The 17,751-nt window shown below is 41.9% G+C and overlaps 1 protein-coding gene across 3 annotated transcripts in view; it reads left to right on the forward strand.

Moving 5' to 3' along the window:
- Positions 1-17,751, forward strand: part of LOC121577576 (SLIT-ROBO Rho GTPase-activating protein 3-like) — a 145,830-nt gene that overhangs the window by 82,202 nt on the left and 45,877 nt on the right. For all 3 annotated transcript variants that reach the window (XR_006002658.2, XM_041891301.2, XM_041891302.2), the window contains exons 4-5: positions 888-950; positions 15,219-15,404. Coding sequence is in view for 2 of the 3 variants with exons in the window: in XM_041891301.2 (XP_041747235.1) it covers positions 888-950; positions 15,219-15,404 (249 nt within the window). In the remaining variant the exon portion in view is untranslated. The remainder of the gene's footprint in view (positions 1-887; positions 951-15,218; positions 15,405-17,751) is intronic.

Consider the following 17,751-nt stretch of genomic DNA (forward strand, 5'->3'; position numbering starts at 1 on the left):
AACGAGTGGAGGACAGAGGAGCCTCTTAAAGAAGAAGTTACAGGTCTGTGAGAGCCAGAAATCTTGCTTGTTTGTAGGTGACCAAATACTTATTTTCCACCATAATTTGCAAATAAATTCATAAAAAAATCCTACAATGTGATTTTCTGGATTTTTTTCTCAATTTGTCTGTCATAGTTGACGTGTACCTATGATGAAAATTACAGGCCTCTCTCATCTTTTTAAGTGGGAGAACTTGCACAATTGGTGGCTGACTAAATACTTTTTTCCCCCACTGTAAGTGGTAACACTATACCTGCTGATGTTGATGGTTCAGCCGTTGAGTGGGGGTGTTTTCCCATGCACTCAGTACAGATCAGAGGTGGCAGTTCATAAGGAGAGGGATGTGACATTTACCCATCAAGCATCACAACTGAACAGCAGCTTTAACAATCAACACCTAAACATCAGTAGCTAAACATAGCCCACATGTAATAATCACAAGAAGAGGCAGCGCGGGGTGGAACATGAAACCACACACACTCCAGCACTCTTCACACAGCGAGAGCGAGGCCAGAGGGGAAGTAGTTAATTCACTAGTCTAGTGGTTGATTGTGTTCCACTGGCTGGTCTGGCAGGAAGTCTCTCTTTTTCTGTCCATCCATCACATGTTTATACTCTATGCTCATTCTCAGGGTGTCTCTCTCTGTACTGTATGTACACCTTCTTAACCTGCTGTCAAGATTCAAATCGATCCAGTGTCGATCACCACCCACACACTGAAAAACATTTCCTGTCAGTTTCTTGGTACAGGATATTCATCACTATTTTTGCTATTTGTTAATACATGGCAGTGCATTGATTGATGTGCATTGGCCCTAACTGTTTTCCAACCCCTTGTTTTTCAGAGCAAGGACATTGGGATTCAGATGCACGAGGAGCTGGTTAAAGTGACAAACGAACTCTACACTGTGAGTACAACAAAACCAATCTCCCCCCCCCCTGTCACAATCAAATGGACTCTACACTGTGAGTACAACTAAATCAATCTCCTCCTCACGTCAGAATCAAACTAACTCTACACTATGAGTACAACAAAACCCATCTTCTCCCCCCTGTCAGAATCCATCCCTCTCTCCTCTCGATGCATCCCTTCATCCAGACACAGCCAGTATCAGGGCCTCTACTGAGAGCCATGTGATGAGGCTAGCGTTCCTCTCTCGGTCTCGGTCTCTCTGTCTGTCTGTCTCTCTCTCTCCCTTTCTGTCTCTCTCATTCTCTCTCCATCTCTCTCTCTCACTCTCTCGCTCGCTCTCTCTGTCTCTTTCTGTCTCTCTCTGTCTCTCTCTCTCTCTCTCTCTCCGTCTCGCTCTCTTGCTCTCTCTCTCTCCATCTCTCTCTCTCTCTCTCTCGCTTGCTCGCTCTCTCTGTCTCTCTCTCTCTCTCCAACTGCAGTGTTTAGCTCAGATGGAGAGGATGATAAGGAGGAGGAGGAGGAGGAGGGGGAGGAGGAGGGGGAGGGGGGAGGAGGAGGCGGGGGAGGTGGAGGGGGATGAGGGGAGGGGGAGGGGAGGAGGGGGAAGGGGAGGGGGAGAGAGGAGGAGGAGGAGGAGGGGGAGGGTGATTGTTATAATGATGGAATGGAACATTGCATTTCTCTCCAAGTGGGCCAGTTGCAGGCTGCAGCTCAAATCACATCCACATTGCAGGCTGTTCTGATGCCAGTGGCTGGGCCCAAAGTAACAGGAATGCAAACTCTCTAACCACCATTTGCTCTACCATCGGGTCTACTGTATCTATGTGTCCGTCAGGGCTTCTCTCTGTGCCTTATTAACTCTTCTGTAAACTTTCCATTGTTACCAGGGAGAAATGAAGGGCACACTGTGTGACACTGTGCTTGTGCCCGCCTTTCGAGTTGTGAAGTTGATACTGAAGGAGACACTGTGCCCATGTCTGGAGAGGCTCCAGGCAGCTTCAGCAGTCCTCTAGCTACCCCCCAAGGACAGCAGACTGGATGAGTTATTAATCTGATGTCATGAGTGACAGGCTATCAAAGGACATGTCCACCACAACGCCGTGAAAAGGGGTTGTAGAGAGTTACAAATAGGTACCTAATTTTAAAGAGAAACAAAAAGATAATCAACAAAGATCAGGGCCAAAGGACCAAAGACAGACTTTCACCTGTAATGCACTATAGCCCTTACCCAGTAAAGTAAAATATACAATGAGTGTACAAAATATTAAGAACACCTTCCTAATATTGAGTCGCCCTCAGAACAGTCTCAATTCGTTGTGGCATGGCCTCTACAAGGTGTCGATTCTGGCCCATGTTGATGCCAATGCTTCCCACAGTTGTGTCAAGTTGGCTGGATGTCCATTGGGTGGTGGACCATTCTTGATACACACGGGAAACTGTTGAGACCAACCGGTGTGGCTGGAACCTACTACCATACCCCGTTCAAAGGCACTTAAATATTTTGTCTTGCCTGTTCACCCTCTGAATAGCACACATACACAATCCACGTCTAAATTGTCTCAAGGCTTAAAAATCCTTCTTCCTCCCTTTCAACTACACTGATTGAAGTGGATTTAACTGGTGTCCAAGCCACTACCCTGTGTGGGGTACAGCTCAGGGGGGTTGCTCCAGCAGTGGTGTGCATTTCAAGGTCACAGCCAGAATTGTCCAAATGCATCAGAGAGCAGACAGAGGAACATATCATTATTCTCCTACTCCCCCTGCTCTTCAATAGCTAGGCCCAGCCCAGCCATGGCTTGGCTAAATATGTTGGCTGCTATCAGATAGAATAGCCATGATAATGTTTTATGATAATGGGGAGAGGCTCTCAAATTGTCCCTCTCGTCTTCGAGCCCCATTTGCCTCGTGGTGCCCAATCAAAAATCGAACTAATCAGAAACCTACAGCAGTTACTTTTTTCTGAAAGACTCTGATGGCGATGATAATGATGATTATGGTTTCCACTATTGATATAGTTATTCTCTGTATACAATTTCAGTTGGAAAGCACCGGGCGCCAAAAAAACAAGCGGAGCAATTTAGCTCCTAGAACATTTGACGCTTTTAGCTAATTGGTAATCAGATGACCGATCTTATGGACTGCAAGCAACAATGTATTTGTTGTTTATAAAGAATAATGCTAATCTTTGCTGTGAGACCAAGGAGTCCGCTTACACTGTACTTTGATTATAAAGGTTTATTTATATCACAAGAGTTCAGCATAAGTTTACAGACGTATGCAGGCATCTGGAGAACAATGACTCAAAAATAATATGTTGTTCTATCCTCCTTTGTCTCAACCAAGTATTTATAATCTTTACCATGATATGGGTGTTTTCCCATACAGACCAATCCCATGACTCCACACAACAGACTTCCTCTGTTTTATGGGGTGCCCCTATAAAACTGCTCCCCAGATGCTTCCCTAAGCTGAATCAACATCCTCCAAGATACCATTTGAAAACGTTAGCAAAGTCATAAATTCCTCAGATACCACATATTCTCCCCTTCGAGACAAATTAAGTCTCAAAAACAAAAAGAATAGGATTATGACAAATAACAATTTATCGTATTGAGTATCTTTAACAATAAACCAAAAACACATTTTTCTATGGAGTCTAAATACATTTCTATGAAATATGAACAAATCTTTATGGAGTGTGAGAGCGAAAAACCTGTCTGGCAGCCTTCTTTCCAAATATCCATCAATCGATCAAGACAGTAAAATTCTCTCACGGCCCCTCTGCCCCAGGCAACCACCTAAGTACTCCAGATCAATTCATAAATCTTTATCAATGCATTTGAAACTATGATGCAATTTGAATACACATGAAAGCCTCAGCAAACAAAATACAATCAAAAATGTCCACATTCAGGCTGGTCAACCCATCGGACCCTCCTGTGGATTCTCTCTATCCCTGCCTAGACCCCTAAGCATCCACGAAATAAACAAAAACATCTGAGATCCCCACATGTACCCAATAACAGCAAATATCATTCTACAAAAATTAATACAGAAAGAATATGACACAAATTATGTATTACACATGCAAATATGTCTATATATCATTGCAGACACTGGAATGTAGTCCACTACACATCATCTCCTCAGCAGTGTCGACTTCCAATGCATCGTTGATGATGGAATCGGAACATTTCCACACCTTCCTTGTTCCACTTCCTCCAGTCCATTCATATTGTCCTTTCATATTGTCCATGTTTGAGTATTTGAATCCCCTCTACACATTCCCCCATATGCTTCTGGAAGAAAAGAAAAGACCAAACAGTATCTTTTGCAAAACAACACATTCAAATTTAAACATCAATATCAACTAAAAATATAAAAATGATATATAAAATGAATCACATACCATTTCCCCCCTTTGATTCATCACAAAATACTAAAATCACACTAATATTTAAAACATTTGAAAAATAATCGGATATTCAAAATGGATATCTATCCATCAATACTCCATCCAGTCCCACTTGTTCATCTTCATCTAGATCAGTAACAGTTAACAACGGCATCTGAGTGTTATCTCCAGGCATCACAACTCCAACCCATCTCAATATCATAGCCTTCGCAAAAGTCAATAACAATGTACAAAAGCAAAACATCACACACATCGCTCTCAGAGCTGCTACTAAAATCTGAACCATCACTGCTCCCACTGGGCCTAACTGATCTTGCAACCAAGCCTTCGCTGACCATCCAGCTCCTTCAGATCTACCAAACGCATCCCTTATATTCTTCAATGCATCTATAACACTAGTGATATTATCGGAACTATCTGGGATCAAAGTATAACAATCATCCCCCGTCAAATTCATAGCCAAACATAAGCCACCTTGTTTTGCTAAAATATAGTCAAGAGCCATGTCATGTTTCAACAGCATCAGTCTGTGACTTCTTTGAGTATTCGACAGAAGGTTAAACCTTCTTATCGTTTCATTTGCAAAACCCTGCAAAGTATAGGTAATATTATCAATGTGATCTGCCAAAAATGTTACACCATACCATGGAAAAAGTCCCAGTCCCCACTTCTCTCCTAGACTTATCCTCCAATGGTAGGCTTCCAGACTATGAAATTCCGCCATGTCCCTTTTCACCCTATTTCCAAACCTAGACTCAGATTTATCTGTGTCCGGTGCTTCCCCTCTTTTAATGGTAAAAACCTCATATGGAAGCTTCAACGTCGACATGTAACAATATCCTGTCCATCCATAGGGTAAGAATATATACGCTTTATCACAACAAACCCACCAAATATCTCTAAAATTCCCAATAGTCACATTACCAGGCAAAAGCTGATCTTTCACCATCAAAGTCCTGCTCTTCTTACTAACTGGAACATAAAAAGTTACATTATATTTATCATTACTAACCTTATGTTCATGCTTACCCAAAGTCATCATATAATCATCACAATCTGATATTCCCATAAACATACCCTTTCCAACATATGTTTTATTAGAACAAAAACAGCTTTTAGCCCTCATTGGTTTCACCTCCAATGCTTCAGGAATCGCTGTTAACTGATTTTCCTTCCCATCTAACAAATTCACATAGGGTAATTCATTTAACCAAGAACACTTAAACCTAGGCCTAAACAAATGTTTCGACAACGACATTATTGTATCTGTTAATGATTGTTGCTGATACAACAGCCATGATAAAGCATAAGATTGACACGTACTTGATAGAGGTTTAGCTATCGTCTCTAAGATAGACCCCCATGTGCCTGGTGCTGGAATTCTCAACAGACATGGACCCTCAAGATTCCTCACTGATCTTACAGAATGAATTAACTGCTGGAACCAAAGATTCCTACCTGCCCATCCATCCTTAATTTGCAAAACAGAAGAATCAAATCCATATGCCTTCCATTTAGTTTCTCTCTTCCCTAACGAGCGGTATTGATCAGATATATCTTATTGTCTTCCATTAAAATCAAAGAACTCATCCTGTACCTCCATGATAGTATTCTGCACTATTTCAGATGAATCTACATCATTCTCTACTACCATCTGCTCTCCTATCTCAACACTATCCTTACTACCATTGACAGCACTCTCCATCCGTATCATAAACTCCTGAGTCACTCTTGCTACATCCTTTAGTTTCAGAAAAGTTGTTGTTGGTGTCTGTGTCATATTTCCAAAATTTGTTATTGCCGTCGTACCATTAATCTCTTTCAAAGTTGCTATTAAAATAGTTGCTTTAGTTGATGTATTAACACTCTTAACTATTTCCAGTAGGAAAGTTACAGATATCCTCTGTGTATTATTTACTGTTGGAGTGGCTACTGTAATATACTTCTCCTGAACTCCTTTGGTGACTGTGGAAGCTTCAACAGACTTCATATCTTCCATCATAAGCGTCACCTTACGAGTTACATAGCCTTTTAACCAATAATTCTTAGCCGGAACAAACTTTAATGCTTGCACTAAATAAGTACACATATATTCTCCCTGATCTTTCCATGTAACATTACGCAAAATAAGTGAGCAATCACTCATAACCCTCTTCCACTTAATATCGTTGTACAAAATATACTTCCTTTGACTAGGGGGCACAGCTTCTACTTCTGGTCCTGATAACAACACTTCTTCTCCATAATTATCTCTCCATGTGGGAGGAACGTCACCACCCCACTCCATCTCTCACATCTACAAGGAAGATGAGCTGTACCACCAATCCTAACCCTAATGACAGTCTTTTCCTCTAAAATTGGTGCTGGAGCGATTGGCTCCCTTGTAATCAAATGTGATACATTTATAGCTTTAATAACTGTCAATGTTGAAAGAGTTGAATTGCTTCTCACTGTTGTTATAATAGGCTGAAGTGTTGATGTCATTGTTGTTGATTCATCCATTCTCCCTAAAGCTTTGAACTCTTTACTTGTATTTCCATCTATCACCACTAGTGTCACTACATCAACTCTCAGTCCCAACTCTAATCCCTCACTTTCAAACTGTTGATTATAAAAATACATTTATAATCACCTTGATCTTCCTGCTGGGAATTGTAAATATAGATACGGCAATCACCCTCAATCTTCATTCTTCTCTTATCATTCAGCAACGCATACTTTCTCAATGCAACTGCTCCTAACAGATCTAAACTCCTGCCATATCTATCTTCCCACTGAACTCTAAATTTCCCTTCACCGCTGTTCTCTCTCGTGCACTTACATGGGAGCTGAGCTGACTGTCCCAGAGTTACTTCAACCCTATTTTTCGTAACTTTTTAATCTGACTTTTCTCTTCATTTTTTCAAAAACCATTTCACTGATTTATCCACAAATTCCTTTCCCACTAATTTTAGGATATGTGATCGGGTAATCCCCACCTGCTTATGACTTCTTTACACACAGACTTGGCAAACGACTGAGCATCTTTTAGCTTAGTTTGACATCTTATGCACCTCTTGGTGTAGGAATGTAACCAAGAATAACAGTTACCCCCTGTAAACATTATTTTTCAGACAGATTTTCCTCCTGCCTATGATATAGTCAATCTTTTCAAGCCAATATGGTTCCCAAAAACCCTACTCCTTTGTAATCTTTCTCCTAACCTTAGCCTTCTTTAAAGAATCTTCACTGAGATTTCTAATCCAGAATACTAAAGACAAATCCATCTCTGTCATCATCAACAATTGGTAAACCTTTTCCTTTGGCACTTCTACCAGACAGCCGTCTGGTGTACATCTTATTGTACAGTTCAACTTACACAATGCATCTCTTCCCAACAATGCAATAGGTGTATGTTCTGATACCAGTATGGGTATTGTAATTTTTTAGATTTTTATAGCAGAGCTCAATTGGTTCCGTAAGAGGAATCAGCTGTTTTACTCCCTCGAATCCGATTGTCCTAATGAGTTGATTGGACATAGGGAGATGTGTAACCTCTTCAGGCTGAACACAGATAAAAGCCTTTCCGCTATCCATCATCACTTCCCATAGTCCGTTGTTTATTTTCACTTCAATTGTTGGATCTTTTTCCGGTCCTGATGCTACCAGCTAGCTGACACCCCCCTTTCGGATCTTCTGGGCACCCCTAGAATCCTTGCTCCGGGCCCCTATAGGGGTTCACCTGTCCTCCAGATGATCTTCACTTGCTCCTGTATCTTCCTCTGAAATTCTTTCTAGTGTTTCCTTCTGGCCCATTACACTCACAGCAAAGTCACCAACCTGTCCACAATTATAACACACTTCTTAAGATTGCTGAAAGTATGGCTTAAATCTTCCTCCTGTTCCTCTCCAATTCTGTGTCTGTCCAGAAACTGGCTGTGGATATGAAACAACTGGTACCACTATTGGTGGCTGGTACAATTGCGGTTGGAACTGGTCCGGTTGAAGCTGTGGCAGTGATTGTTGATTTGGTGCACACTGATTCTTCATAACCAAAGCTTTTCTTCTCCTTCTTATTCTCCACCAGTTGTATTTGATTGAGTTTTCTGAGAGTTTCTTGGTCCTGTTATTTCTGGTTGTGTTCCTTTTTCCTGTACAGATCCACTTGATGGGCTATATGATCTGTATAGACGCCTTTTGTCATGCTTCCAAGTCCAACCACCTCTGCCAGTTTGCTCCTTACTGGTGAGGGCAGTCCCATCTGCAGTTTAGCTCTCAAAATTGACTGCTCAATTTGACTCACATCTGGATCATTTCCGGTAATATTTCTCCACACTTGATGGACTCTTGACACATAGGCTCTCGGATTTTCTTGTTGTCCTAGTGGATCAATCAGAATGTTGTCAGGATGCACATTTGTTGGAAACATATCTTTCAGTGCTCTCCACAGCCGATTCCTACTTGCAGCCAACAATTCAGGATCATTCACTGCAGTCCCCACATATCTATTGAGTCCAGCTCTCTGAAATATTTCTTACATATCTGGAATCCCAAGGAGATTAGCCAAAAGTCTCTTAATGTCTCCTATGGCTGACTGTGTTCCCACCATAATTTCTTCCAATTTTGAAATCCAAGGATAGGCTCCATCTTGAAGAGTAGGCAGCTTCTCAAGTATATCTGACATATCGGTATTTTGAAAAGGCTTATATTCTAGGTTTTGTCCTTGAATGATCACTGGCATCATCTTCTTACTGGTGCCCTCTTTCCTTGGCCTCAATGTATACTTTTTCTCCAATTCTTGGGGTCCTTTTCTCAGCAGTTTTTTCTTCTGTATCTTCAGCTTCTTGAGTTGTTGTTCCAGTTCTCTTACTTCTTCTAAATTATTCACTTTATCCAGGCATGATACGCATCGGTCTATATCTCTTTCTATTTCTTCTGTGCTAGTCATTGTAGGATAAAATCCTCTTGAATATGAAGCATCTTTAATCTCCAAATCTTTATCGCTGTCTTCATCTTCGCTTTCATCAGAACTGGAATATCTTGTATTCTTCTTCTTCAAACATCCATCACCCCTTCTTTCCGCTCTGGCCAACCTCCGTCTGATCACAGGGTCATATCCACCCATGATCTCTTCTGAATCACTCTGTATCATCATCATCATCATCTTCAAGTTCCATCCTCCTGAACCTCACTCCACCCTTAGTTTCCAGACATCTCGTTTTTTTCTTACTTTTGGAGTTTGGATTCATTTTTATGGTCGTTTCTGCTTGTCCTCTCTCTATTATTCGTTCATCTTCATCTCTGATGCAATAATCACCCTCCTGAATGATCACTGGAAGCTGAGGATAGACGTCCTTAAACTCTACTTTTTTCTCATAAGGTGGGGGTCTTTTTGCTGAATCCGTATGTGAGAAAGGTGTACTGACTTCTGTCATTAGTTTTTCTGTCACCTTCACTGCTTTTACAATTTTCTCTATATCTTTGTTTATTTTATCGTTGGTATCTTTCATCAGTTTTTGTCCTTCATTTTCAAACAGCTTAAGAACACCCAGCTCTCTTTGTCTCTTTTCTTTACGTTGTTCCCTTTTTCCCCCTTTCTTTTGATCTGCCTTATGAATTGACAGAAGCACTTTCATTATGTTGATGACGTCAGGGTTAAGAGTCCCTTCCACTGGCCATGGTTGTTCAATGTCAGGCCAACGTTTATTCCATTTTCCAGATAACCTTGCAATACCATTAACTAGAGGATTACTATTTTGTACTACATCAACAGGAGTAATTACTTTCATAGTTTTGATGTCCTTTTTCCCCATTGTAACAACTCTTTTATATTCCTTTATTGTGAATTATTTTATTTAGACTATATAGCTTATGGGTCCCTCCCTTTTTAATTTTTTTATTTTTTTTAATTTTTTTAATTTAATTAAACAAGTAATTAATCAATCAATCAATATATCTATAAAACTTTTTTTTTTCTTTTTTTTTTCTTCTCAAATTTATTTATTTTACCAATTTATTAATTAGTGGCAATCTTATCACATCCGATCAGGAAAAGTAAAGGAAAGTAGTCAACTTCAGAGCAATCCAAAAAAGAAAGACCTATAATCCAGCAACACTACAGTACTCACAAACCAATTGCTTAATAAGCACCCAATGACCTTAATTTTACAGAATAATGTCAGTACTCGATTCCCAACACAACTCTAATCAAACCAACTTATTCACAAAAACTCCAATATGCAATTACATCAATTGATCAGTCTGTTGCCAAGTCCCTGTCAAATTGTCACAACATCAAATATGCTAGGCACACAAAATATCCTGTATGGGAAGGTAAGTTTTGTAAATAGAACAGTACTGGCCTTAGTTTGACTTGATCCTGTTGCAGCACACCCTGTCGCAGCACACCCTGTCGCGTGATGTACACGTCAGCACTTTCTCTCTCTCTCTGTCTCCTCCTTCCTCTCTCATATGACAGAAGAACAAAGAAACAGACAATAATTTAGTAGTTTTTGCACTCACTGGGTTATTACAACCATTCAATACCCCTCTAGTCACATTCGCTCTAAGAAATAAGCAAACAACTTAACTCAAGAATAGTATAAATAGCTCAATAACATTTTATTTTATTTATTTTTAATCCGTCAACATAGTTTATCAATTCGATAGGTCTCAAGAAAACAGTTTCATCGCTAAACAACAGCCGATTTAACAACCAGAATACACTATTAGTGTCTAAATCTTCTCTCTCTTTGTCTGCTCTGAGTCTGCGTCTCCCAGCAGCTCAGTGCAGACAGGGGAGTGGCATATTTGCCCTACGTAACTCTAAGGTCATAAAATCACGCGCATGCGTAGTTCATACACCAATACGATTTCAGAGTGGATGGAGCTCCCTCCCAGCTAAACAACAGAAAGTAGACACGCCAACTTTACCTCCGTTCTTCATGAGGCAAACAGTAACATTTAACAGAGCTCACAAACCACATAAGACATTGAACACAAATCCTACTTTGAAGTGTCTTAACTTCCCTTTATCCTAATCTGCAGATTTATAGTTATTTTCTTATCCATTACAAAACATCTCTATACACTATTAAAAACTCCTCCCTGTAGGCTCATGATATTCTAATAGTTAGTAAACGTTCTCTTTTTATAGAGAGTCATGACATTTTTAACCTTAACGTCCTTCCAGGGGGCTCACATATAGTTAACAACCACCAACGTTCTCACCCACGGAGACTCACAAGATCTCCAACACAAATTCCATCCCAACATGAGTTGACACACAGCTCAGACACGTCTCCACTCCACCATTTTTCTCTCTCCCATACACACATACATACACAGTTTAAGAGGCTCGTCCCATTCCTATGGACCTCTAAGGCAGTATGCTACCTACATTGCGCCGTATAATTCCATTGTTCCTAAATTTCTGCTACCACGAGGTCGCGGACATGTCGATGAGCGGTCACATCAATCATATAATTAGTCAACCACATGTTGAGAGGTAACTTGCAACCGAATATATATACCACAACCTCAAGCCCCCGGGACTCACCTAAATACACCTAACGTGTTTTTAGGATTTTCGGCCCATCCTAATGATCGCCTCGTTAGAGGCTTCCATAGATTCGCAATGGTCTAATTTGTATACATTTACCCTGGCCTTATTCCTTCATTATATTATTCAATAGTTATAGACACTCCCCCCCTGTTTGCGTTGTTACCAGCGCAAGCAAATTTAGAATTTTTAGAACGGACTCCTATCCCACAGCAAATAACAGCAAAATCTGCACACATAAGTCTTTTAAACGGTACATTTCTCCAGCGCACACACCCATAAGCAAGCGAACCAACCAGCGCACAAAATTGTGAGAAATCTCACCTTATGAGCCGGCGTCTTGGGCGGGAGTCACTTCGCCGCACATGAATGGAACACTGGAGAGACGCATCACGTCCCAAACGTTCCTCGCCGCCATTTCTGTTGTTTATAAAGAATAATGCTAATCTTTGCTGTGAGACCAAGGAGTCCGCTTACATTGTACTTTGATTATAAAGGTTTATTTATATCACAAGATTTCAGCATAAGTTTACAGACGTCTCCAGGCATCTGGAGAACAATGACTCAAAAATAATATGTTGTTCTATCCTCCTTTGTCTCAACCAAGTATTTATAATCTTTACCATGATATGGGTGTTTTCCCATACAGACCAATCCCATGACTCCACACAACAGACTTCCTCTGTTTTATGGGGTGCCCCTATAAAACTGCTCCCCAGATGCTTCCCTAAGCTGAATCAACATCCTCCAAGATACCATTTGAAAACGTTAGCAAAGTCATAAATTCCTCAGATACCACATATTTAGTCAGAAGTAGAATTGCAGAATGCCTTGTGAATGCCTTTCACATGCACTAACACAGAGGGGTGTGATTTAAGGCTTAAGCTATTGTTCAAACATTGTTTAAAGTATCTGCTGCTGCTGCTGCTGCTGCTGAGACAGATATTGATTTGAGGGCGTGAGGCTTGATGCTCGTGGCTTGAATTACATATAGTGAATCTGAAATGAGAAATGAGAGCAAAGAGCTTCAATCTCTTTAGTGGATCACAGAGTCAATTACTCACCTGGCTGCGCTGATCCAGACAGTACAGGAACCAAAAATCCTGCTGCAGTTCACTTGGTTCATTTGTTATTCAACTAGAGGCTGTTTGTCTAATGAATGCAGCACCACACCACCCTGGTAGTAAATTTGTTTCAACAAATTAAGAAAATGATGGAGATGATGTGCTCTCTCAGTCTCCACCCTGGGTCTGAGATGAGCATAACAGTCTGATACAGACCGTCTCAGTGCCACAACAGGCCCAGTTTCTCCATCTCTCTCCAGTTTCATTCCGGGGTGCTCCTCTGACTGTCATGGTAATTGTTAGTCATAATGGACATGTTTATTGTGACAGGTCTCCTCACACAACACATTCATATTTTCCAATTGAAAAACTACGGGAAAACTATTTGGCTTTAATTCACAGGCTCATAGAACACAGAATAAAATATCAAAGTGGCACATTTGCGGAAACATGTTAGGTTGGGTAAGGTCTCTTTAATGCTGCAGCCACAGTTCACTTTAAGTGGAAATTGCAATTCCAGGCAATTCAGAAAGTAAACCAAATTCCAATTCTAAAAGTAAGACCCACTGTTCTGTTCTGTCTGTCTGTCTGTCTGTCTGTCTGTCTGTCTGTCTGTCTGTCTGTCTGAGGGTTAGACCCACTATTCTGTTCTGTCTGTGCTGTGCTATCTGTCTGTCATGTTAGGTTGGGTGAGGTCTCAGCATTAACATTTCAATGCTGCAGCCACGGTTCACTTTAAGTGGAAATCACGTCTGTCTGTATATCCACAATGGAATATGTTCCTGGTAGCTTTCATCGGTGCAAAAACAGAGAGCGTGTTCTTAAGTAAAATTGCCTTAGGGCATTGTCTGAGTGGAGACATACAGTAACCACACACATACACACACCTCCTGGAAGGTAAACCCTGCCTCACCTCAATGTTCCTGCAAATGACTTTGTCTTTAGCTGCAGGTCTTTTAGTTGCTGCTCAAAGTTGACTGGAAACCCTATTTTATTTTCACGTTGTTGGAGAAATTGGTTGCCAACCTAGGGATGCACACTGCTAGCCTAGTTTCTCGAAATACTGGAGTGACTTGTTTCTACATTGAGCTCTGTCATATACCAGAGTAGATTAGAGTTTGTTTTTGCTTTGTGTTTTTTCTTTGAAGTGTTTGTCTTTCAAATGTTTGTCTTTTTTTTTTACACTCCTTGTGCAGTGGAGCTCTGTTGAACAAAGCATTGACTAGATGACGAAAATATGCTGTTCTTCTGACTAAGAAACCTTACTATCATACAGTAGCAGTCAGCTGGAAATAGTAGAGATTCTGTCTGTATGTGAGTTGACATAACCCAAACTAACCCATTAACCCTGTGATGGTCTCATAAGTGTCTAGTACTCTTTCCAGATTAAAGGGAGCCATACCATCCGGTCACATGATGCTACACAAAGTGAGCATTAACTACTGGAAGAGAACAACCTAGCGTTAATGTCAGGCTCTCAGTCAGTCTAACATCCTGGGGTGTATCTAGTTATAGTACTGGGTCTCCCTCACTGTCGAGTAACACGCACAGGAGGCATTTTAAGATGTTGCGCACATCAGGGCTCTACTTTACAAGGATGCAGAATGGGCCACCAAGACCTCCTGAGGCCCCACCACAGAACAATGGGTCTAACCCTCACAGACAGACAGCACAGAACAGCGGGTTAGACCCACTGTGCTGTGCTGTCTGTCTGTGTCTGTCTGAGGGTTAGACCCGCTGTGCTGTCTGTCTGTCGGTCTGTCTGATGGTTAGACCCGCTGTGCTGTCTGTCTGTCTGTCTGTCTGTCTGTCTGTCTGTCTGTCTGTCTGTCTGTCTGTCTGTCTGATGGTTAGACACTGTTCTGTGCTGTCTGTCTGTCTGTCTGCCAGTCATGCTCTATTGAAAACATTATCTGACTGGCATCTGCTCGCTATATGGGGGACACGAACACTGAAGTAGAAACAAACACCCTGCAGTGTGTGTAATTTGTGTGTGTCTGTGTGTGTGCACGTACGTGTGTATGCGTGTGTGTACGCTCACTGAGCTTAGGCCAACAAAGGGGCAAATAACAGCTTCCACATGTCAAAGTTGAAGGGACTATATCATGCAGCTTGTTGTTAGTATGTAGATTAAAATTAAACATTTGAAACTAGGTGTCACCTCAGGTCACCCATTTGTTCACTCTATGTCCAGTTTTTGTTACACCCTCCTCATCCTCCCGTGTCCTGCTCCTGCTCCTCCAGGTGATGAAGACCTACCACATGTACCACACAGAGAGCATCAGCGCTGAGAGCAAGCTGAAGGACGCTGAGAAGCAGGAGGAGAAGCAGTTCAGTAAGTCTGGTGACCTCAACGTACACCTGCTGCGCCACGAGGACCGGCCCCAGAGACGCAGCTCTGTCAGGAAGATCGAGAAGATGAAGGAGAAGGTGAGGGTGACACCAAGGCTTGATGACCGTAAGAGCTGTTGGCTGGGACTGCTGCTAGTTCTGTATGTTTTCAGCCTAGTCACTTCCGTAAGTGGTATTTTGTGCGGCGGGTTGAATCATGGTGGGCCCATTTTGGGCCAGAGAGACCCTCTTAGTAGTACGTGAATGAGAAGATAGTAAGGCTGTGTGAGAGTGGGTGCAGGTCCATTGTGTAAGCTCACCACTCTGAGACGGAGCCGACCGACCAGAGCATGGGTCCACAGCTAGACACATACACATACATGCACTCTGACAGCTGCATCGTTGGGAAGGGCTCATAAGCAAGCATTTCACGGTAAAGCCTACAGCCGTTGTATTCGACGCATGTGACAAATACAATTTGATTTGATTTTCAGGGGGAATTTCTTCATGCAAATGCATCTCCATTATCAGTGCAGCTCAGGGAATCAAAAGGCTGTCAGGCCGACAGCTTTCCTCCCTCCTCAGGCTGCCATCTCTACAGAGATGCTGCCAGGAGAACCATACCAACCACACTCACTATTTCTAACTTGCTGTAACTATGAACGTTATTTCTCTTCGCGCTGCCTAGTAACTTAATTTTGCAGGCTACAGTGGCAGTCTCATTCAGAATCCTCCTAGCTACCTCCAAACAAAGTTGAAGAGGGAGAGGAGACAATCAAGCCATAATCCCCTTTTCTCCGATGCATGATAATGGACATGTGCAATTTGAGTTAGTGAATCATGTACAGTGGGGAGAACAAGTATTTGATACACTGCCGATTTTGCAGGTTTTCCTACTTACAAAGAATGTAGAGGTCTGTAATTTTTATCATAGGTACACTTCAACTGTGAGAGACAGAATCTAAAACAAAAATCCAGAAAATCACATTGTATGATTTTTAAGTAATTAAATTGCATTTTATTGCATGACATAAGTATTTGATACATCAGAAAAGCAGAACTTCATTTTTGGTACAGAAACCATTGTTTGCAATTACAGAGATCATACGTTTCCTGTAGGTCTTGACCAGGCTTGCACACACTGCAGCAGGGATTTTGGCCCACTCCTCCATACAGACCTTATCCAGATCCTTCAGGTTTTGGGGCTGTCGCTGGGCAATATGGACTTTCAGCTCCCTCCAAAGATGTTCTATTGGGTTCAGGTCTGGAGACTGGCTAGGCCACTCCAGGACCTTGAGATGCTTCTTACGGAGCCACTCCTTAGTTGCCCTGGCTGTGTGTTTCGGGTCGTTGTCATGCTGGAAGACCCAGCCACGACCCATCTTCAATGCTCTTACTGAGGGAAGGAGGTTGTTGGCCAAGATCTCGCAATACATGGCCCCATCCATCCTCCCTCAATACGATGCAGTCGTCCTGTCCCCTTTGCAGAAAAGCATCCCCAAAGAATGATGTTTCCACCTCCATGCTTCACGGTTGGGATGGTGTTCTTGGGGGTTGTACTCATCCTTCTTCTTCCTCCAAACACGGCGAGTGGAGTTTAGACCAAAAAGCTCTATTTTTGTCTCATCAGACCACATGATCTTCTCCCATTCCTCCTCTGGATCATCCAGATGGTCATTGGCAAACTTCAGACGGGCCTGGACATGCGCTGGCTTGAGCAGGGGGACCTTGCGTGCGCTGCAGGATTTTAATCCATGACGGCGTAGTGTGTTACTAATGGTTTTCTTTGAGACTGTGGTCCCAGCTCTCTTCAGGTCATTGACCAGGTCCTGCCGTGTAGTTCTGGGCTGATCTCTCACCTTCCTCATGATCATTGATGCCCCACGAGGTGAGATCTTGCATGGAGCCCCAGACCGAGGGTGACTGACCGTCATCTTGAACTTCTTCCATTTTCTAATAATTGCGCCAACAGTTGTTGCCTTCTCACCAAGCTGCTTGCCTATTGTCCTGTAGCCCATCCCAGCCTTGTGCAGGTCTACAATTTTATCCCTGATGTCCTTACACAGCTCTCTGGTCTTGGCCATCATGGAGAGGTTGGAGTCTGTTTGATTGAGTGTGTGGACAGGTGTCTTTTATACAGGTAACGAGTTCAAACAGGTGCAGTTAATACAGGTAATGAGTGGAGAACAGGAGGGCTTCTTAAAGAAAAACTAACAGGTCTGTGAGAGCCGAATTCTTACTGGTTGGTAGGTGATCAAATACTTATGTCATGCAATAAAATGCAAATTAATTACTTAAAAATCATACAATGTGATTTTCTGGATTTTTGTTTTAGATTCCGTCTCTCACAGTTGAAGTGTACCTATGATAAAAATTACAGACCTCTACATGCTTTGTAAGTAGGAAAACCTGCAAAATCGGCAGTGTATCAAATACTTGTTCTCCC

This window comes from Coregonus clupeaformis, chromosome 12 (assembly GCF_020615455.1).
Source record: "Coregonus clupeaformis isolate EN_2021a chromosome 12, ASM2061545v1, whole genome shotgun sequence".
NCBI classification, from domain to species: Eukaryota; Metazoa; Chordata; class Actinopteri; order Salmoniformes; family Salmonidae; genus Coregonus; species Coregonus clupeaformis.